Source organism: Prosopis cineraria, unplaced genomic scaffold (genome assembly GCF_029017545.1).
Source record: "Prosopis cineraria cultivar Desert tree isolate PC_DT_omini unplaced genomic scaffold, ASM2901754v1 PC3, whole genome shotgun sequence".
NCBI lineage: Eukaryota > Viridiplantae > Streptophyta > Magnoliopsida > Fabales > Fabaceae > Prosopis > Prosopis cineraria.
Genome location: NW_026555334.1, coordinates 34,786,755 through 34,810,840, shown reverse-complemented (window position 1 = coordinate 34,810,840; position 24,086 = coordinate 34,786,755). Strand labels below are relative to the sequence as shown.

General features: G+C 32.3%; 3 protein-coding genes across 3 annotated transcripts; all 3 read right to left on the bottom strand.

Moving 5' to 3' along the window:
- Positions 1 to 725: 725 nt before the first annotated feature.
- LOC129305550 (uncharacterized membrane protein At3g27390) lies at positions 726 to 5,524 on the bottom strand (the record flags this gene model as incomplete). Its single annotated transcript, XM_054945550.1, has 10 exons — positions 4,970 to 5,524; positions 4,196 to 4,304; positions 3,899 to 4,094; positions 3,666 to 3,802; positions 2,536 to 2,824; positions 1,892 to 1,998; positions 1,661 to 1,799; positions 1,356 to 1,551; positions 1,015 to 1,255; positions 726 to 897 (listed from the first exon to the last, which is right to left on the bottom strand). Coding segments are annotated over exons 1-10 (1,680 nt in total), but the record flags the coding sequence as incomplete, so codon positions are not given.
- A 12,101-nt stretch (positions 5,525 to 17,625) lies between these two features.
- LOC129305549 (protein LOW PHOTOSYNTHETIC EFFICIENCY 1, chloroplastic) lies at positions 17,626 to 18,237 on the bottom strand. The gene has a single exon (XM_054945549.1). It carries the CDS (start codon positions 18,235 to 18,237, stop codon positions 17,626 to 17,628), a length of 612 nt encoding a protein of 203 aa, XP_054801524.1.
- Positions 18,238 to 20,155: 1,918 nt separating this feature from the next.
- LOC129306007 (BAG family molecular chaperone regulator 2) lies at positions 20,156 to 21,309 on the bottom strand. The gene is made up of 2 exons (XM_054946294.1): positions 20,779 to 21,309; positions 20,156 to 20,634 (listed from the first exon to the last, which is right to left on the bottom strand). Exons 1-2 carry the CDS (start codon positions 21,026 to 21,028, stop codon positions 20,402 to 20,404), a joined length of 483 nt encoding a protein of 160 aa, XP_054802269.1. The 5' UTR covers positions 21,029 to 21,309; the 3' UTR covers positions 20,156 to 20,401.
- Positions 21,310 to 24,086: the final 2,777 nt, after the last annotated feature.

Genomic DNA, 24,086 nt, shown 5'->3' with positions numbered 1-24,086 from the left:
CATGCATTCATCCACACTGTCAAGGGCATATTTCTGGAGAAGCCTGGGCGTATACCAAACAGTGTCAGCTATTAGCGTTGCTAAAAATATACTGCCTTAGAAGCGCTGCTCGTTCTCAATTCTGTTACACTCATTTAACTCTCGACGTGAAGAAACGTGATGGCGTGTGGCATATTTTTCCCTGCAACATATGTATTCGTTCACATTGAGTTTAAAGTTTAAACCGTAAGAGCCATATTTCTGGGAAAAACTGGCCACGAGGACCAAAAGAGCCAAATACTTGCGTGTAGGTTCCAAATGCAAAATTACAACCCACAAAGGATCAGGGTCTTGGAACGATAGCATGTTTTTACAGAAAATAACAAAATACTAATGAATCTTCAATAATATGCATTCTAGAGACAAGTGCAGAAAAGGAAGGATATTTTGATATTTTTGCGGAAAAAAATTAGTGTCCCTCCAGCACCATGATCTCTTGTAGGATTTACTTGTGCATTCAGGACTTGTGCCCAAATATTTAAGCTCTTTGGTCCTCATGGCCAATTGTTCCTATCCCCAGAGAAGTTCGGGCGTCAGCAACCAGAGTTGTTAATAGTGATGACACTTGGAAAGCAAATATGGATTCAAAATGAAGACTATCAGACTACGTATATATCACCGTGTTGGATGCTTTTATGGTTAAGATCAAATTGTCAAACAAGAAATTGTCGTCAAGAAATTTTTCTTTTGCCCTTGAAAGAATTGAGACTAATCATCCGACCAAATGCACTCTTTGATCTGGCAATTGATTGAGCTCCATGTTTCTCAGCAAGATCATCAGACAATGTTTTCACAAGATAATCAAACCGCCGCCGGAATGTTGGGAACCTCGACATCGATTTCATGATCCCTTGGAGCCTGACATGTAATTCAACAGAAATATCAGACCAGGAAACCACAAAGAAGTGTTAGAAGTTAACTCTTTTTCTTTTTTTCTTATTTTTCTTTTTCATTTCGTTTCGGTCTGATCAACACCTTCTAGCCAATCCATTGAGTTCAGCACGCCTGCGCTCAGATTCAGGTGCCGGGCCAACACTGGAGCTTTTTACTCTGTCAAGATCACCACTCCAAAGAACTAACTTGCCAAGGTAATCTTCTTCGGAGGGAGAAAGATTCTCTGCTTTGATTTGATCTTTAATGATCAAAAGAGGATTAAGGAACCAATCAAAGAAAGTCTCGGAAGGTCTGTTCGTGGAAGTCAGCTCAGTATCATCACCTGCATCAGCAGCAGAAAAATGGATATGGGAAAGAGAGAAATCAGACACACAGAAGGGATAGAGAACGACCACAGCTACAAGTGTTTTACTTTCACTTACTTATTAAAATACCAGCGGAATTTGCTTTTGCAGAGCGTATTAGTGCCTGAAGAAGGCAATATGCCGGAAAACCTATACTGATAACTCCAGTTCCTTTACCAGACTTGGCTTCCTCGATGTCCTGACGCGTGATTAATCCTTCCAAAACCATTTTTTCTCCGGCATTATGACATTCTCTAAACAACCCATCTAATAGCTACACAAGGCATGAACAACTTTCATTCAGTACAGATCTGAGTTTGCAATAACATAGGGAACGAATTATTTGTCACTCATCATTGAAAACATTATACTACAAGTAATACCTCAAGTAGTTTCAGCTCTGCAATAGTGTTTTTCAGTGAAGATGAGCGAGAATAAGCCTTATTGAAGGAGCTGGCTTTTGAGAAGGAAGGTGCACGAGATGTTGATCGTGTTGACTCACTCTTTCTTCGAAATTGAAGCCTATCAATATATCAAGCTTGTTTTAGGGAAAAAAAAAACATAAAGAATTAACAGCGTACCACGATAGTAAATTTTAGGAAGCAGAGTGAAACCTGGGGAAGCATGATCCCTCTGGCATGTCAAGAATATCATTACTGTATTCATCATAAATTGACATAGCTGCAACAATGTACCGGAGCCCAAATAAGATAGAAGACTCCTGTATTTCAAGGAACAAGCTAACGTTTTAAAAACATAGACATCATGTCCAAGCATTTTGGCTTAGCAAACATTAAAAGCGAAACTGTTGTCTCTAAATTAGATTTACATTGAAGTTATAGTTACAATAGTGGGAGAGAGTGGGAAACTGAGAAGCCTATTTAAAAGGCCTCTTCAATCATATAAACAGAGACGATGCATCATATTTATAGTACGAATGCCAACTTCTTTCGATCATATATTATGCACCAATCAAGTTACAATAGATGCCTGAAAAGATTGAACTCCAAGTGAGCCTCAGCATTGGCCTACACCTTTCACGCATCAAGTAAATATTATGCAGAAGGCATAGCTAAACAGTGGTCTGGATGCTGAGGTACGTCAAGCCATTGGTAAATGCCAAAGCATAAGAAAAGACAAGCATGCCTGCCACTAAATACTACATCCTCATCAATTGGAAAATAATTTAAAGCATCAGGCTATAATAATGAAATTACTGACGGAGAGTAAGAATACTTATTTAAAGATAAGGTTTTACCTCATAAGCAACTACCCCTGCATAAGCACCGAGGAAGATACTTGCTAACATGGATGCTAGAACTGCCCCAACAACAGCCAGAGGCCACAAAAGAATAACAAGACCGGCAAAGGGTACGCATATTGTTTCCAAGAAAGGTCCTTCACGACCTATGAGGTCATGAAACAAACGCTTCCATCCTTTAAAAAGCATGTAAGGGCCTTTGAAAAGTGCCACAAATGATATCACAGGCACATCCACTAGGATACCAAGCGCTCCTACTATAATAGCACCAGGAAGATATAACAGTCTGCAAAAAAACAGGGGAAAGAAATCTCATTAAATTTTTAAAAGAGGACTACCTTTCAGCTTAATCCACAACAAAACATCGCGTGTTTTGGGGTGTGCTATGAGTCGTGTTTATCCAGAAACCCATCTCACAATCAAAATTTTGTTTAACTTCAATTAACTTCCCAGTTCTTTTAATACAGACCACATATTTTACTTTTCAAGATGCAGAGTTGGATATTCTCAAGTGAAATCTAGCACAGACTAAAGATGGATTCATGCCCAGAAATTGCATTACAAGGAACAATGGAAAAACATTTATTAGAAGGAAAACAATAATTTAAGCAGAACAACTTGGAGAATCATAATGACTATATAAGTTATACTACTTCCTGTTCTAATTGCTTATCTCGATCGGAATTTAACCACAAGACATCCCATATAAGAATCGTCATTTGCAATGATAGTCTTTACCAATTGTTGGAGAATGTCATTTTTTAAGATGTTAAAAGGATGTAAAAGCACACCTTTTTTATTCTATTATCCTGGGAATCTTGGGAGTATTACCACCATCAGCTCGGGCTTTAAACCAAACTCTTCTGTGTGGGATCATTATTACCAACAAACATTTTTATTTAATGCGATTGCATATCTCAAAACTCAAATTTGAAACTCGAAGATTAGCTAAGTAAGAAGCACATGTTACTTAGCAGAATTTTGTTATTAGTTCTATTAATATTTAGTAGCTTTTATAATATCCATTTTTATATTAATTCTAGAATACATTACATTGTTAGAGTAATGTTTTCATCAGAAGAATACAAATATATCAACAACCCAACTGGTGAGGAACACAATAAAACCTGATCTCAAGATATTTCATATCTGGAGGCCCCATCTGTCTCAAGTCATCCATAATCGAGAAATACGAATAGAAACACACATCTCTTACATCCCGGACAACAGTAAAGCTCCCTTTTATCGTGCTGCACGTCCCATCCTGCACATTGCATTATGGAATGCCATTCAATGCATTCATTACAACAGAAGAACAGATATTACAACAACCATTTCAAGAACTACAATTCGGAGATACAACAATGCAGTGGTAAAACGGGTCACTCTTTCCTTCCCCAACAGCTTCAAAAGTTGCCAATATTGGTGTAAAAAACCCATAAGCTGCTCCACCAATGATGCTCCCAACTATGCCAACCACAGGCCACAAAATCAACAGCACAGGAAGTACGCATATGCAGATAACAAACTTCAGAATTGGCCCTAATTGCCTAGCTCTGTACATGGAGGAAATCAATATAAGAAAGGAATTACAATTACAACGAAAACATTGGATCAATGAGCAAAATCTTGAGCGAGTGGAAGCCAAGAGAAGCACCTCACTACGCAGTAATATGTCCAAAAACTGTGCGCTGCCCAAAGACCAATAATGATAGCGGAGTTCCCGATAGTGATTATTAAGCATATCAATGGGCAGAAAATGATACCTGACATATAAGTAGTCTAGTTTTTAGCATTAATGAATCAGGCCATATATCAAATTAATAAATGTTATACTAATCCTGAAATCTCGACATTACTCTATTTTGATATCGTATAGTACGTAACAAGCCAATATTGGTGTCTTGCAAATCCATGTAGCCGACCCCACCTAGTGGGATAAAAGGCTGTTGTTGTTGTTGTTGTTGTTATAGTACGTAACAAGCCGAGCCTCTATAACATATACCACGATGGAAAAGGTAAAATCATGCCTTGGATAGGTGAAGATACCTGTAAACCGTTTATCCTAGATCATTCAAACAAACCACTTTTTGTCGATTTTAAAGATTGACCATAAATGATACTGACTAAATTTAAGTATTTCCCCCTATAAGATGTGATCGACGTTTCTTAGATTGTCATTAAAGATATTAAAATGAATTTGTTAGACAGCAGCAACATGTAAAAAATGGAGCACTTGGGTTATAACGGAAAATTCAACCCACCGTAGGCGTATGAAAAGAAAGAAAGATAGAATCACAGGCAAATGAACAATGAATACTTATTTAAAACAAAGGTCAGTTATGAACAATTGCCATCAAAGTTTTGATCTTTTCAAAAGTTCGAAACTCTCAGTAAGGAAAAAGAAGAAACAAGGAAGATTGAAATCCACCTTTGAAGTTGCCTAGAAGCAGAAGTCCGATGAAGTAAGGAAGAAAGCGAATAAAGTTCCACAATGAAGCCCATAATCCCTTGGGCGGTTCCATTGTTAGCAATCCTTTCCCGCTCAGATCTGTCTGAAACTACAACGAATCCATCTTACTTTGAACTCCAAAATCACACTGCCTTTGAGTAGCAAAGATCCATAATTTGGCCGCTTCAACCTTCACCAGGAGAATAGAAGATAAACACTAGAAAAGAAAAACCCGAATGCCCGAAACTTGTTTCAGGAGACACAGCTTGAAAACTTGCGCAAGAAATCAAATTTATTTTCATTCAGAGCCTCACAAACCCAGATGGGGATGAAGAAGTAAACAACAGATGGGTCTTCCAAATCCCACTTGGCTAGTTTTTGGAACTTTGAATCTGTTAAAAAGTTAAATGCTCGAAAAAGACACGCAGGGATTGTTATGAAATGAGACTGTTGAAACAGTTCTCAACCTTGAAGTCAGGGGGCAGGAGAATATAATAAAAGGAGCAGTTAACATCAAACTATCAAAGCATCATCAGATGATGCTTAGTGCTTACCAAACTCATCATCTAATGTAATTCCCCTCTGGTGCCGGTTCTTCTGTTCTTGGGGATCAGTTATTCTTTTATGCTTAAACCAACAGCCAAGCAAGTTGGGTCATGTATGGTACAGCGTTGGGAAAAGAAACAATTTTGATATTTGAATACGTTGACGAAAGTAGTCTTCAGTAATTTTATTAATGTTTTGGTTTCAACAGTGTGACTGGCTCTCTCCGAAGTCCGAACTTAATGACGTGGAAGAAGGATTAAAAGCAGTTTTCCCAATATACATGTGTGTGTATGAATTTTGCCATAAAAAAATTGCCACAACAATATCATATACTTAGTCCTGTTAATAATTGTCAAATTTTCAATTTAATTTTTTAAATTTTATTTTCTACATTTTTAACTTATAAAATTTTATTAACTTATTTATAAACTCAAACTAGATATAAATTTAGTTAAACTCATGAATTTAACTTTAAGTTTATCATTTTTATATTTCTAACTTATAATATTATGTCAATAAATTCAAAAACTCCAACTAAATTTAAATTTAATTAAATTTATTAAACGAGTCAATTTTTTTGAGCTAAATATATATTATGAAGAATTCAATTCATAAAAATTATAAAACCTGATTCAAAAAAATGAAATGCAAAAACTAATACAAATAAAAAATAAAACAAAAATATTAAAAATAAATTCTCCTATCTTAAAATTTTAATCTTGTATACAATAATTTATCAATGTAAATAAATTTAATTTTAATTATTTATATTTTAATATATTTAAATTAAATTATGATCACATTTTAATGGTTATTTATTAATAGAAGTAAATTCTTACGAGTTTAAAATTTAAATTTACAATATAAATTTATATTTTTATCGTAAATTTAAATAAATTTATGAGTTTAACAACCTTAATCCTTTCTACTGTTCAAATTTTTTTGCCTGTGAGTGGTACTTCCAAGTTTCCCTCCAGTCCCGCCCCACACAGAAAATATCATCTAAAGCGGCGTGCGTCTACCTTCTCGTGTGTGTGTGGTGTGTGTGTGTTTTTATTAAGTGACACGTCTAAATAAAATATATGTATAGAGAGAACACGTGTCTGCCATGTGATGTTTAAGAAACCCTGGCTTCTGCTCTGACCGAACGCAGTTTCTCATCTTCTTGACAACATTCGTAGAACAAGGCTGGCAGTTGGCATCCAAGAAGTTCGGTTAAATGAATAGGGCTATTATTTGCTGCTTCGCTGTAAAAGATTCGACTTTTTTTTTTTTTAAATTTTCTTGTCTCGGCCAATATTTTAGCAATTTCTGTAATAAATAATAATACATGCCAACTGTGATGCCAGTAAAGGATCAACTTTGAGGATAAAAAGAAGAATCAATCCCAACAAAAAAAAACAAAAAAGGAGAATAAGAAGAATACAGAATTAAAGAGACCACAAGGACACCTATTTTGTTTGATATTGCGATATTGTTTTTTTGGGGCTAAAGCCAAACTTTTGATATTGGTTAAGTCTCTTTAAATTTACTTTAAATCCATAAATAAGAAAAATATATTCATCTAAAATTTGGGAAGAAGGGCTAAAGCCAAACTTTTGATATTGGTTAAGTCTCTTAAATTTACTTTAATCCATAAATAAGAAAAAATATATTCATCTAAAATTTGGGAAAATATTGAAAATTGCGCAAACAGGATTTTTTGCTGTGATTGCGTGTAAAATGTTAGATTTTAAATATAGATGATGAACGCAAATGCAAAAGTATATTTTTCTCAAAAAATGAAAATATATTTAAAGTAGGGGAGGGTGGAGAGAAAATTGTTAGCAGTTTTATTGTATCAATTGTTGTAATAATTGTTTATCTCTATTTATTTTAAAGTATGTTAATAAACCTAGCAGTTAAAAAAAAGGAAAAATTGCATTTAAGGACTGGTGAAAAAAAAATATTCCCAACAAAAATTAATAACAAGTTATTATTCAGGAAAACCGGTTTATATTTTTATGTTAACAACAATTTTTTTGTATTATTTGAATAATTTTTTCCACATTCTTGGAAAGCAATTTTCCAAAAAGAAACTTATTGTTACGTAAAGATGGCAGTTAGAAATTGAAAGCTAATACGTGCACGCTTGATAGCTTGCATGTCATCTCAAGCGAGGTCGAGCACAGCCGATAGAGTATGAAACGATTGAGCAATTAATTGGTTGTATCGATCAGTGTTTTGTGTTGCCTATTAAGAAAGGCTTGACGCCTGATCACAGCTTTTTGTATTTAAACTTTTCTTATTTCCTATATTAAGGATACATTTGGCTTGTCAGGTTTCAAATACAAGCATATGAATCAGTAGTAGTATGGATTTAGATTTAGTGGATAGTTTAAGTTTACTTATTCAATGAGTAATTAACATGACATGACAACAACTATTTAATTTAATTATACAACCATAAGATATTATTATATAATATAAAGAAAGTAACAAATTTTAAATTTTTTAAAGGGAATCAGGAGTGTTCTAATAATAATGACTGTTTCAAATTTTTAAAGAGAAATGTATTTTAAAATTTTCAAGTATTAATAAGATCAAATAACTATAAACTATGAGACACTCATGACTCATAGAGTAGGAAAATTTAAGCAACTTATTAATCCAAATCCATTTATGCACCCTATTTTCCTCCTCATTCAACAAAGTATTCCAGTCTTATGATCTCTTTAAAAGTGAATAGATCTCCAAGAAAACATGCTATCCAAAATTGTCTCGAAGGAGAGACAAGAATGTTTCCTGATCCGTTTCATTACATTTCTTTTTTTCCCAGGTTATTGCACACAAATTAAAAATATGACATAGTACTTTACTAAATCTCTGCCACTCATTTAATGCTTCCAAAAACATTACTGGAATGATAAATAGTAAATTACTCCAAATATAAAAACATCATCAAATATTTCTTGAAAAATAGCTCTAAAGTTTGAAAAATAGGCGGATAGTAATAATTATGGGCGGTAAATGATGATAATTTATAATAAAAATTGGTTAAATTAACCATATTTTTAACACAAAATGTAGTGTGTTTTGAAATAAGAAAAATAAAAATAATTTTAAATGTTTTATTTTTATTTAAAAACAAAAAATAAGAATGATTTTGAAATCAATTAAATATAATCCAAAATACTTATTTAAATATTTTTTTAATTTTTATTTTTAAAAATAAAAAATAGTTTTTAAAAACTAAAAACTAAACAGGCTTTTATGTGAGCGCGTCTTTCCCCAACGTTTTCTTCATCTCATGATCTTTTCCTTTCTCCCTGTCCAAGCAAAGAACAGGGGCGGCGAAAGAGTTTTGAAATGATTTCAGGGGTTGAAGATCAAAAGTAACGTGCTATCCGGGCGAAATTGTCATGTGCTATTTTACAAATGATGTGCTATTTATCTTCTTATTTATACCCAAATTGAAAATTTAGAAGTCAAGGTTCAATTCAATTTAATTAACTTTAAATAATTAAAAAATATATTTATGAAGCCCTAACAATTAAGTAAAGATCATTCACACTCCACCCATAATGAATGACGAGATGGAGGAAGCGCTTTTTAAATTCAAGAAAATTGGTGATCATGAGATTTGGGCACAAAGTTAAGACTATCTATAAATAGAGAAGCTCTTTTCTCAACAAGAAGGATCATCAGCATTAACAAACTACCAATCTCAAACTTTATGTGGGCTATTTATTTTTTTTCTTTTATCATGCAGTTTTAGTCTTTATTTTTCTATCTTACAGTTGGTATAGCTCACCGCCTTTTTCTTTAATTAATGTATCTTTACTTTTTTGTATCTATGTTAATTTTCTTCACTTTACATTCTTATATCCGAGTGAACTGTGATGAGGAAGCCCAGATTCTCCATTTTAATTAGAAGTTAGGTTCTTCTATCCTTTTGAGACCCCGCATCTTTGGCTGCCTCACACACCCCTTTTTATTTTTGCCTAACAATTGTCGGCACACCTAACAGGACACGTGTGAACAGAATGCCTAAGACACGTGAGGATCAATATATTGTTGAAAGAAATAGACCTAAGTCTTATGACTCAAAAAAACGTGGCTGCATAAGTAGATCATGAAGTATAAGCTAACGAGAGACAAAAAACTATATTGCAAATCTAAAAGATGGGCTAAGGAACATCTCTGCTATGCTGTCTAGACCATCACAAGAGCAAATTCTAGTTGACTTGCACCTTCAAAGAATAGATGGATTTGGAAGGTAATTCTCTCAATGTGCCCTTCGACTAGAAGATCAACAATGAGGATTGTTATAACATCTCTCAAAGGATAAATGGCAGTATAATTCAATAGTAGGCCCGCTCAATCATGAGAGCTGGAGCCACTGGGGCCAAAGCCATAAGGACTAGTATCAAAGGGTTAGAGTTACGAGGGCTAGCATTATAGGGGTTGGAACCACAAAGGCCAACATCAGAGGGGTTGTAACATTCGAAAAAAATTAACCCGGTTTATTAATCTAATGAAGGTAATTAGTGAGTTAATAAGGTATGTAACTAGAGGGGCTTAACTTGATGTATTTGTTGTGATTTTAGCCCTAGAAGTAGTCTCAGATCGATGGCAGGCCTTGGACAAGGAAAGAGGAGGAAAAAAATGAAGAATTGTTCTCTGTGCCACACACCGCGGTGCATGGTCAGTCCACCACGGCGCAGAAAGACAAATTTGAATAACGGGTTCCTCTATGTCATGCGCGTGGCACACGGTCAAAAATTAGATATACTTGATTCATTCTGCGTGCGAAAACAGAAGAATAGGAGGAGAGGAAAACGAAGAGCTCGACTTCGACTTCTAGGCACGATATTGGCTTTATTGTTAACATTTTGAAGCTCCCCAAACACCTAAGGTAAGTTCATGATGCCTTCTTCTTCCTTTCTCTCCCTTATTTATGGTGGAGTTTGACTTGGGAGATGGATTTTTCATCTATAGGAATATAGGTCCGATTTATTAGGTTAAATAAATATAATGGGAGTTGTTTAATATAGTGGAACACCATATTAATTATTTTAAAAGTGATTGGTTCATCATTTATTATCCAAAAGTTAACATAAATATGGTTGTTGAGAGATGCTAATATGCATTAATAGTGGTTTGAGGTATTGTTAATGATAATGTGCATTAATGAAATTTAATGAGCCCATTGGTTATGAATGAGTAGTGATTACGAGTCGGTAAAATAAAGTGTGTGAAGTTATATATTGATAAAGCTTCAGAAGTTAGACAATAATGATATTCTTGTAGTATGAATGTAGTAAGGTCCGTTTTTGGCACCATTAGACAATGATGATATTCTTGTAGTATGAATGTAGTGAGGTCTGTTTTTGGCACCATTCGAGCTTATTGAAGCTTTAGAAAGTTGGTATGATGAGGGGTAAATCTTTGACTTCTCAAAGATTTGAGGTAACCGGGAAAAACTTAACTTTCATGATTGAATGCTAATCGTGTTTGTGAAATATGATTAATGATTTAAATGTATGATGCATGCTGGCAATGTTTGACTTGTGAAATAATTTTGGAAAAGAAAATGTTGATTATGCCACTTATTTGTGATTTAAAAGTTTACTTGTGGCATATTGTAACAAAAGTCGATATTTGTGATATATATAATATGATGAATGTGTGGAGCGATTTAAAATAAGTATGTGAGATTATTTGCCATAAATTTAGTATTGAAATGCATAATATGTGATAAATGTGTATAGCATGATCATTGACGGAAGTTCGCCTAGAGAGGAGTAGATTAATTTAAATCCATATGGTATTGGCAATAATCGTTGAAATCAGGAATTAGCCTTGGCACTGTTGAAATCAGGAGGTAACCCGATTCTAAAGTCAGAAAGGTGAGCTTTGTAAGGACCCTTTCCACAAGAGCACTCTCCTAAAGAGCTCTCTCTAAGGGGCCCCACAATAGCTAGATTTTATAGAATCAATCCTTAAAATCTAAAAACTTGAAGGGTTACTTTTAAAACTAGCTCTTGAGATATCAAATCTTGAGAAACTTAATCTTAAGCTAGACCATATGATCCTTGATCCTCAACCATATGAATTTCCTTCAAGTAAAGTACCAAATCAACCATTAATTAGAACAAGAACAAGCTGGTACACCAAGACATACCAATCATACAACTTTTGGAAGTGGGGTTAATGGCAGTATCCATACAAAATTGGCCTACAAAGACTCCAACCAATTTGTATGCGAGGGCATTGTTTGCACCCAAATTATAAATTTAAAGGCCCAAGCTCAATTCAACTCAATTGGTTTTAAAATGATTAAAAGAAAAATATTTATGAAACCTTAACCATTAATTCAATATTATCTACGCTCCATCCATGATGAGTAATCAAAATAAAGGAAGTGTTTTCTAAATTCAAAGAAACTGATGATCATGGGGCTTGAGCACCAAGCCAAGATCATCTACAAATAGAGAAGTCCTCTCTCAACAAAAAGGATCATTAGTATCAACAAACTATCAGTTTCAAACTCTGCATCTGTTGCTTTATTTTATTTTTCTTTTATCATGCAGTTTTAGTTTTTATTTTTCTATTGTACGGCTGACATAGCCTATCGTTTCTTTCTTTAATTAATGTACCTCTGCTTTTTTGTATCTATATTAATTTTTCACTTTACATTCTTACATTTAGGTGAACTGTGATAAGAAAGCTCGAGTTTTCTGTATTTGATTAAAAGTCAAGTTCTTTTATCCTTTTGAAATCCTCTATCCCTGACACGCCTCGTGATACACTCTCTTTTATTTTTTCCCAACACTTCTCAATATATTTTTTCTAATTTCAAAAGAAAAAATAAAAGAACATGCTATATCGACGGCGTACGTACCGTTTTTGTGCAGTTAAACACAATTTCGAACCCTTTTTTTTTTGGGGATTCAATTTCGAACCCATTTAATTATTATTATGCCCGCATATTGCTATCAATCCCCTTAGCTGCTCACTCATGTTGATGCAGGCAAAAACATTCTCAAATCTCAATTCATGCTGTGTTTGATTCGCAAAAAAAAATAAGAATGAAAGAAAATGAAAGGAGAGAAAAATAGAGGAAATAATTTCTCTCATTATACTTAGATGAGTAAGAGAAAATAAAAAAAAAAGAAAAGTTATTAATTTGATATGAACAACAATAACTTTATTATTTATAAAAATATTTATATATAATAAAATTTAATATTTTAAAAATATTATATATATATATATAATAATTTCTATCATATATTATTGATTGAATAAAAATAAAATTACAAATTATTTTATCCAACACTGACCAAAAATTTCTTCATCCAATTTATAATTTTATTGATTGAATTATTAAATATATAATAATCTTAAAATTTTGAAACTGCACCTAAATATAAAAGAGCTTAACTAAAAATTTAGAATTATTATTTATCTAATTGATTTAAAAATTAAATATACCACTTGTTTAATAAAAGTTCACGATTAAACTATAATTATACTATAAATATAAAATTTAAAAATTAATAGATAAATTTAAAAATAAAAAAATAATATGTGAGACCAACATATGTTTACCTTTAACTTTATTTTTTCAACTTTACTTTATCTTTATAACTAAGCGAGTGAAAATGTTATTTCCTCAACTTTTCTTTCCTACTGTTTTCTACACCTTACTTTTCCCTATTTTCAAGTATAACATTAATTAATTAATTATATAACTACCAAAGAAATTGTGCAAATTAAACCAAATCAGTGACTTAGGAAGGGAGTTGCATGTCGGTTTTATTTTTTAGGAAAAAAAATTACAGGCTAGGTCGCTACCCATATGTATGAACTTAGAAACTTTAATGTTGAGATATAATAAAAAGAGTATTGAAATTTAAAAATATGGTCGTTGAAAAATTTTAATTTAATATTAATATTTTTATAAGATTTTTATTTATTATTTTTTTTGTGATGATAAAATAGTTAAAGATACAAGATATGTGAGCGTGTGTGCATATGATGGTAAAATAGTTCAAGAAAGGCTAGGGCGGTAGGTCACCAATAGGTTAAAAAAAAAAAAATATACCCAAGGAGGCATCAGAATTTATAAGAATGCGACGCTACGTGGCACCTTTTAAGGATATTTTTATTACATGAAAAAAAAAAGGTAGTTGCATCTGTAATCTACCACTTGAAAAAGATAAGATCCGGAGCTGCGCATTTCAGATAAAAGGATGAATAAACTTAAATACAGGAATTGATTAAGGCAAAACAAGAGGATTGCGTGGCAAGTTTCGTTTGGTGCCGATCCTGATCCAAGCATATGAGACAGGTGGGTGGTGGAGGGAAAATGGCTTCATGCAAAGTAAATATCAACATTGAATGAGCCTCCATCACGGGCGAACCAAAATTAGATTTTCTTTAGGATATGATTTAGGTGCTTAATTATATATACTTAATATATTTTTAATCAATTAATTTGAAGCACTTAAATTTTAATATATTAATAATAAAATTTTATTATAAAATAAATATTCTATAAAAAATTTACATACTTTTATTTAATTAATTAAAAATAAACATCTTAAATATAACTAAGCACAAAAGTTTTTTTTTAATTATTATCATGGTGAAGACCATTGTCAGTAATGATGATGAGATTGGCTTTTCTCCTCTGGGTGGCAATTCCTTCCTCCGCCTACTAGCTGCAGTTGGAGAAAATCTAGATTATCCATATTTGATGTATTAATTTTTATTTTTCATTATATATATATATATATTTAAGTAAAAAATTATAAAAAAATTAATACATTTTCTCATCAATTTGTATAGTTTAAATTTAATATTAAAATTTTTTTAAATTAACCATCTAAATTCAGATATATTTTGAACAGTGCAGATTTAATATTAAAATTTTAAATTTGTTTTTACCAAAAAATTATATTTTATAATTTTAAAAATTTTTGATATTAAATTTAGATAATCCATGTTAAATCCAAACTATGTGTGAATAGAATTTTTTGTTTTGTTTTAAGAAATGAAAAATAAAAAATTAATACATTAAATCTTGAGTCTGAACAATCTAGTGGCGGCAGAGTGGGGAGAGAGAGAGAGTGGAGGGGAGGAGAGAGTCGAGTGTAGTAATGATGGGCCAGTCGCCTAATCCATCTCTTTAAGCTTCATGACTACTATTCCCTTATTCTAATTCGTCAACATTTTTATCTTAACTCCTTTACTAATCTGTTCTGTTACCATACAATCTGAGCATACAAATTAATTGTATCCTATTTTTATACCCAACTCATAATGATACCACCTGTTCATTCATATTTCAGTTTTATCAGATTCAAATAAGAAATAGCTTTCTCAAAGTAGTTATTTCCATCGATGGCATAATTTAGGACCCATTTCTTTAGGATTAAAAAATAAGTAATTTTTAGGTAATATGAAAAAACAGATATTATTTTATTTTTGATTATAATAATAAAAAAGTGATTACTAATTGATTGTTTTTAAATTTTATAATATCTTCCTTTGTTTTTGTCTTATAAAAATAATTTATTATTATATTATTTTTAAATTTTATGATATTTTTTGTGAATTCCATCTTTTTAAAATACTTCTTTTCATCTACTGCATTACTTTATTTTCAGAAGGTACTCAAAATAACTTCTTAAAATAATTAAAAATATACTTGTTTTTAAATTCTGATTATTTTTAAAAACTTAAACTAACATTATAAAAACTCATAAAATGAATTTTTTAAAAAATAAGTGATTTTTTTATAAAATAAACTAAAACAAATAGGCCCTTAAATATTTGATTTTACTTGCACAATAGTTCCACTCAACTTAGTTACTGTTGGCAAAATGAATATATTCTTCTAATTTTATCATATGATTTAGCAAAGATTAAAACAATGACTTAAAAATTCAAACTATGATAATATGACGCTTTAGTTGTAAGAGTAAGATTAAAAATTAATTATTAATCTTCATATTCCTCTACCAACTTCCTTGATTCTCTCGTTCCATCAGCAAAATTTCAAATAAGTAACCCTCCCCCTTTTGATATCTCAGGAAAAAAAAAAAAAAAAAAAAAAAGGCAAACAACACATGCATGTTAGTGCCTGTTTGGATTTGCATTCAGAATTAATTACTTGTACGGAAACCACGTTTTGACAAAATTTACTCAAACATTTATATTACATGTTAAAATCAATTATAAATTTAAAACTATATTTTTTAAAAAATATCCAAACACTCACTGTACATGTTAAAATCAATTATAAATCCAAAACTATAGGTTTTTTTAATATCCAAATACTTCTTATTATGTCAAAATCAATTATAAATCAAAAAATATGATTTGTAAAATAATTTGTATGATTGTTGGGTAAATTTTTAAAAAAGTATTGAATTGAAAGTAGGAAGTAGTAGCTTATGAGATAACTATAATTTTGATTTTTAATTGATTTTGGCATGTATGAAAGTGTTTGGTTATTTTTTTAAAAATTATAATTTTGAGTTCATAATTGATTTTGACATGTACAATGGATGTTTGGATATTTTTTAAAAAATATGATTTTAAATTCATAATTAATTTTAACATATAACATGGGTGTTTGAATAAATTTTTACAAAATCATTGTTTTACCTTATTTTTAATTTTGCTTTTCAATTCTAACTAAAATCAATCTTATTAATTAACTTTATTAATTAATTATATATCACATAACATAATTAATTATATTTAAAATTAATTATATTAATTAATTTTTTTATAATCAGTTATACCTAATTAAAATTCAAAGCATAATTGCTTGTGATAACTTTGTGCGTGTATATATATGGATCAGTCACCCAGACACCACCTGTGCAAATGCATTGGGCCGATTTAGATGGGCAACACCGGCCCATCTCCTGAATAAGCATTGTAAAAATGGCCCAAATCACCACGGAGGAGATACGGGTTGTGTATGTGTAACTGTATACTCCATTCGATCTTATTTATAAATTATTTTTATCAATTTCATTAATACCAATGCAATAAAAGTATAAAAAATAAAATTTAATAAAATTATAAATATAACCTTCAAAAAGTAAATAAATTATATAATATTATTTTTCTATTTCTCTTTTTCTTATTTTTTAAGGATAGTTTAGACATTTCATTTAAAATAAAACATCACTATCAATTCAATAACTTATAAAGTGGACCACTTCAACTTTTTAAAAGGTAACCAATAAAGTGAACTAGAGGGAGCAGATATCACATGCATGTCTTAATCTTAACTGTTAATAACTGTTAATAATGACATTTCTCCCTTTTTTTTTTAAACCAAAACTGAAGGAGTTTCTTTCAACTACTACTCAATTTCAAAGGTGGATGAAAATTAGTGGCTTCTTGTTCAGACCAACCTAGAGCAAAAAACATTGAGCTCCCATATTCGACTTCAGTTTCAAAAGCGCAAGCCGTTCAATTATGACCAAAGAAAGGCGCGTCAATTGGCTTCCAAAAATTTGAGCATGACTCGATCTAGAACTATCGCTTCCAGAGGAACTATCACAACACTGATTTACTTAACAAAGAGGAAAGGCAGAGTAAACTGCACTTCTCCTCTTCTTTATTGAGCTGAGAATACAAAGAGCTCAAGTTGGTTTCAGAGCAGAATATGCAAACATACAAAACAACAATTGACAATGATAAAACATCACAGTACTAAATTACTGATTCACTCCCTTCTGTCTGAGTAATAAATTTCACTCCTATCAAATGGTTTACTTGTTCTTGGGAACATCTGCCGAGTTTTAGAATTCAGTCAGTGTCTTTCTAATTTGCACTTTCTTTTTCTTTTCTGGAGGACGTGGTCCCAAGGGACTTAAGTAAATGGTGGCGCCACAAGCATGTGAAGACTCCAACACAGGATCATAGGCTTTTGAGGATAGATGAAGGCCCTCATTGTGTGCCCTCGTGTACAACTCAAATGCCAGCTTTGGCTTCCCATCCCTAGCAAGAGCCTGAATCAGCATTTCATAAGTTATCTCATTGAGAGCGATCTTCTGAACTTTCATTCGGTGAAATCATTCATAGGCTGCACTGCTCATGCCACCCCGTGCACAGCCACTGACTATTGCATTGAATGTCACAACCGTGAGCTCAATTCCCAATGTTACCATCTCGGAAATGATGTCGTCAACTCTGTTAAAATTTCCCAGGGCAGTATGAATTGAAGCCATAATTGTGTAGGCATATGCATTTGGCTCGACCCCAACTTTAGGAGTGATTCCTGTTTGATCCATTTCGTTCATAATTGTTTCCACCTCTGCAAATTGTTGAGACTGTTTGACTGTCCCCAACAGACTATTATATATGAAAAGATTTGGGCTGAAAGAACCATTGGTTTCAGTCCTTTTCCTCTTCAACAAATTCATAAGAATTGATGCAGAATCCATTTTCTTCTCCTTACCAAAACCTCTCATGATGGTTGAATACACCTGAGGCGGCAATTCCCCTTTGTCCTTATGAATTTCCTCCATTTCATCTACTGTCTTAGCAGACTGCAAGTGCCCCAACATCAATTTAGAGTCATTCTCTCCTCCTTGCATTTGTTGTTCATAATTACTGTCTTGAACTTCATCCAAATTTAAACAGTTTATACCATCTCTCTCGCTGCCAAGTGATGAATCGTTCATGGAATCAGTATTCTCCCCAACAGCTTAGTCCTCCAATGCCCATGCTAAGGGAGCTAAGGATCCAATGTCATCCTTCTTTGGTTTGAAGACAGGAGCAAATTTAAATTTAACTCTGGAATTCGGGATTCCACAGCAAGCATCACTTCTATTAACTCTGGAATTTCTCGAACAGTCAAAATCACCGATAATTCTACTCTGAGAAACATCAAAAACAGGACCCAACCTCCTGTTCCTTCTAATTGTCGCACATATATAAAAATAATAATCTACTTCAAGGCTGAAATGAGGAACTAAACAGTAGCCGCCATTTGAGGGCCAAGCGCTTAAAGTTTGCATAATTCTGTCTATGAAATTGAAAAGCAAAGATAAAACAAAACCCAAGTCAAAAAAAATCTTGCTTGCAGCTCGAAAAGCAAAATCTTTCTGCTCCTGATAGCTTTTCTGGCGAAGAAGAAATGGATGAGAGCAGCAACTGAAGCTTGAAATACTTTGTTCTGGATTTGCGAATCTTTGGTGAATTAATCAGTGAAGAATGTTCGTGCCATGAAATTGATTTAGATTTAGCCCGTTGGGGTGCTCTCAATCCCATCCTTCGGTGGGAGAGGCTATGTTTTTCGGGAGCAGGTCATGGCCTTCTTGCTACCATTGATCGAAATGAACGAATCGTAATTGCTGAAAACCCGAAAGGCGAGAAGCAATACGCGGAAGAGGAAAATATAAATATGTATAAAAAAATAAATAAATTGGGGGAATGACATTTTGAGACCAATACATGAATTAAATTTTAGGTTAAAAATTGGTCGTTGATAATCTAACTAATTATATAATTATCCTTACTCTCTAAAATATTTCTTATTAAAATCTGGAAAATAAATTACAAAATTTCATATATGAGTGTTAAATTTTGAAATTTTAGGTTAAAATTTATGCATATACTCTGGAGCTTGTGTTTGTTAGTTAAAAATTAGAATAGCGGATGCAAATTCATCACATGTAAGTGATAAATTCATAAATTCTGTGTCTTACTACAAAGATTTAGCATGGATTGGATGATGACTGATGAACACCATCACCTCTAATGAGAATATGAGATTGAGCTGTTTAAATTTAATCTTGTATCAGGCTACAACGTGGCATGGGCCTTCTGAAAAACTAAAAACCGTGCAATTTGGTATTCACATACATTAGGCTACCCAAGCAATTAGATTTAAGAGAAAATTATGCTTCAGTATCGTAAGTTCAAATTTCTATTTTTTTGGGCCACAAGTCGGAAAAGATCTTTCAAATAAACTGGGATTCTGCTTTCTTTCTGCATAATTTTCACAGCTCATGTGACTTCACATCGTTGCTTAATGGACAGAAACTATTGTTGTCCTGACAATACGCAGAAGTGAGCAGAGATGTAACCAATAACACTTCTTCAGCCCCAGTGACAAAAAGAAAAAAGAAAAAGAAAAAGAAAGGCATTTCAATGGCAAGCTTTTTTCTGGGATTCTCGTGAGTGTGTTACACAAATCAGATAAAAAGCTAGAATGCAACTTTAAAGTAGCAAATTCTAATACCAAGGATGAATCCTTTGAAGCTGCTTCCGAAGAAAGATGAACATGGCCTGACTGATCCCCCTCTCATGGGACCTCTTGGGCCCCACGCTTCTCACCCTACCTTTTGACCTTATTATCATATCAATGAAACAAGCTGTAAGCACTTGATTACATTCCCCAGCTACTTCAACTTTATAACTTATTTTTTTTTTTCCCTGATCAAGCTGTCCCCCAGGCTTAGCTGAACTTCCACTATATAGACTTTACCTCCACCTTTGTTATTCCATTTGTTTTGTGTCTGTGTGCACGCGTGGGTTTACCAAACTAAACACAATACAAAGGCCATCATATACTCATAATATTGTAGTTACATGGAATATCCAAAAGGAATCAACACTTGCATTATAACAGAGCAAACGCCACTCTTCACACTGACACCGCATTGCATTAGCTTACACAGTTTTTTAATTGAACAAGTCGCAAACCGACGGAATATAACAGGTACATGTATATAGAGTTTGCTAGTCTAAGACGAAGAGAAGAAAGATGCATCATAATATTCAGCACTCTTCACTTTTCTCTGGCGGTTAGTACCTAATCACAGTTTATATAGTATAAACTAGTCAGACACTGATGATACGACAAGGAGTGTTAATGGGTTGGCTTCTTCCCGCAAGACCAAGCAGCTTCTTCTCTTCCTTCAATGCTGGATCCTGTAGCAACAGAACCTTGTCCTTGTCTTTGACCCCAACCATGTGTAGGTGTTCTTTATCATCTCTCTCTTTACCTTTGAACAATACCCTCTGCTCTCTGGGCTCCAGATTAGTTATCAGTGACAATATCGTCTTCAATTCCCCTGCAACAAACAATTCATTCACCACTTTTGTCAAACTCGTATGGGTTTTTCTCAGTGACGCCTAAAGTCTGAAACTTTGGGCCACAAATAAAAAATTGAACAAGAAAAGGATTACAAAAGTGGTGAAATGAGGTTGATTTATACCAAAAGTTGAAGTAGCTTCAACGGAAATGTCATGCCAGTGAGACACAGTTGAAACTCTCAGAGTGATGAGTCCCTCTCCTGCGTTTTGACTGGTGTCCCTTTTCTGAACAAGCATGCCACCTGGACGAAGCTCCCATTTAATTTCACTCATGCTTGTGCAATCCTTTTCTGATGGTGATAGGGTAGCTCTGTTTCCACTGCTCAGCTTGCAACTGCTTCTGCTAAACCTCATTGACCTTAGCTTGATCATCTTTCTCTCTGTCTTAGCTTTCTAGGAGAGAGGAAAACAGGTTGATGAAGATGAAGATGAGGGTAGAAGATGAACAGGCTAGGTATATAAGTACTAGCAAGAAAGCGTGGAAAAGGACAAGGATGGAAGCAAGAAAGCATGAATAAAATAGAAGCCGTCCTTTCGTTTTTTTATTTTGTAAATGGCCCAAGGTTCATAAGCACATGGGCAGTAGGTACAAATACACCAGCACGCATGCTTACTTTGTGGCCCAAACGTAATCCTAATCAACTGGTCGGCTAGCTGGTTTTCTAAAATGATATACTGTTTCCATGAATATTATTGTAAAGCACTGAGAAAGTCCTCTCAAGTCCTAATATTTTGGAATTGAGGATCATTCTTATTCAGAGATAAAAACCAGATACTGAAATGCTAGAATATTGAAGAAAGGAAAACTTTCATTGGGTGGTTTTATTTATAGTTAATCAGCAAGTTTACTTTCTACAATGGCAGTTAGGCAGCACTTATTTAAGGTATGAGCCCATGTGAAGCTAAGGTCAGAAGCTGCAGAAACGGAGAGGGATAAAAAAATGAACAAGAAACAGAGAGAAGCAAGAACAGACATAATAGTAATAATAAATTGCAGATGTGAGTCCGTTGAATCAGTTAACGTTGAGACAAAAAAGAAGACAAAGGCACCTGGCAGCCCCTTCATGTTCTATGACTGTGACACACGCTTCACCAATTATTGGATGTAGTTCTTGGTTCTTATCATCAATTTGTGCCATACATATGCATGCACCGATCCACTCATTGGGTAGTCCAATGGCTATTTATACCTTGTCCCCATTTTTAATCAAATTGTTGTCATATAATTCCCATGTTCATGTTCGTGCGTTTGGACGTTTGTGTTCGTCTTCAATAAACTTGCCGTGGCATTGGAACAACACTATCAAAAGCCATGGGTTTCATTTGCAAGGTTCCCCACCTCCTGATGTATATAAAAATAAGTTATGAATGTTCCCTATCTGATCAATATCCCCTGGTGGAAATTATATTTATGTCTGAAATTCTTATACAACACTACAAAAACATCGAATAATACATGTATATATTTGTCCCATGATTCGTCCTGTAATCAACATCAGGTGATTGTGCTTGAGTACGCATAAAAGGTTGCAGGCATTTTTGTGATTTATTTATTAGGACTGATTTACAGTACATGAACAAGCCTCTGTCATTTATTATCAAGATTTCACAATTTTCTAGCTTCAGACAAGAAATAAAACCATCAGTTGAATGTTATTGGAGTACCTTAAAAGAATTTAATATCTAATAAAAATTTGTAATAAATAAACATTAATAATTAATAAGTGAAATTATTATTTTAACAAGTGTCTCCTAATCTTTTTTCAGATATCAAATTCTTTGAAGGCTCCTTATTTAATGTTCTCCCAATTTTTTTGATTTACATGATATAAGAGTTTTAAGTTCAGGCTTTCTAGCATCTGCCTGTTCCTCGTTATCTATCAAACCACCTCAATTCTTCCATGTAATTGAACGAATAGGGCTGTGCGAAGAAAATTGTTAAATAGGGTTGGTAATTCGGGTAAGGCGGGCTGAGTTTAAAGTATTCTATCTTATCTAAAAAGCTTATATAGCCAAACTCATTCGGGCTTTGAGCTTATTCAGGCTGACTTGTATGCCCAAAACTTTTTAAAAATATTTTTTTATTTTTTAAACTAATTTTAATTTTTAAATAACTCTATTAAGCATAAAATATTATTTTTACTTTAAAAGAATAAAATAAAAAATAATAACTTATCAACTTTGCACTTAAGTAATAATATTACTGTTTTATTATATTATGTGTAATTTATTTATGAATATTTTATTTACTTATAAATTAATGTTTTAGTTGTTTAAATATTGGTCTCGTCATGGTCATATATAAATATTTTATATTTTTAATTAAATTATATTATTTTAATTATGATCAAGTTAATTTCAATTTAGTTACGACTAGACCACTAACATAAAATTATCGCCCTAATTGGTCCAAAATTTTTAATAACTTTTGAGTAAGATATATTTTTTATTTTTAAGAATATAAAAAATACTAGTTATTATAATATATAAAAAATTATTTAATTTTGAGTAAAATACTATTTTTTCTAGGATTATTTTTCTTTTACTTTTATATTATTTAACCTTTACATACAAAGGGCATCCATTTTAATTTATTCTTAATTTTTAATCAAGTATGGCATGAATAGCAATCAGATAATTATTTAAGAATATTATTTTTTTTATTATGTCCATCTAATAATATAATTGAGATTCGTACATGCTCAAATTTTATTTTTTAAAATTATTTTTAATTTAATTTTTAACTTCAAAATTAATCATCTTATTTTATAAAAAATATAAAATATTTTTTTTGAATACTCGACAATGTATGGGACTCAAAAATTTTTAAAAAAAATAAATGGGTCTTAAAATATAAAAATTAATATTAAAATATATTTTAAATATTATTTTATTAATTAAAAATAATAAAAATATGAAAAAATATATATTTTTTTAAAATAACTATAGTAATACACACAAATATATAATATTTTAATATAAAATAATATAAAACTTAAAAATTAATTAATATTTATTATATTTTATACTTTTTTAAAGTATTATTTTTTTTATTCGAGGGCTAAGTCTGAATCTGATCATACATGGTTTAAATTTTTTGAGATCCATTAAAGCTGAAAAATTTAAATAATATTATTTTTTTAAACTTGTCTTTTAATTTTTTTAAACAGATTTAAGCTGGTCTATCAAATTTATCTCAAATTATGGGCTCTATTGCTAGAGGCATTCCCTCCTTCAATGTTTTCTTGTGTTACATGAATATGTATTGTGGTTTTTTTGGGTGATCCGGGGAGTAGAAATCATGTTTAAAATTTTATGTTTTTTGTCCGTATTCAGGGCAAATTGACACTGTTATGGCATCTGCTTCCCTTGCATGGCGAATTGTGCCTACAGGATTCCCATGACAAAACCCGAGAGGAGCCCTGTCTGT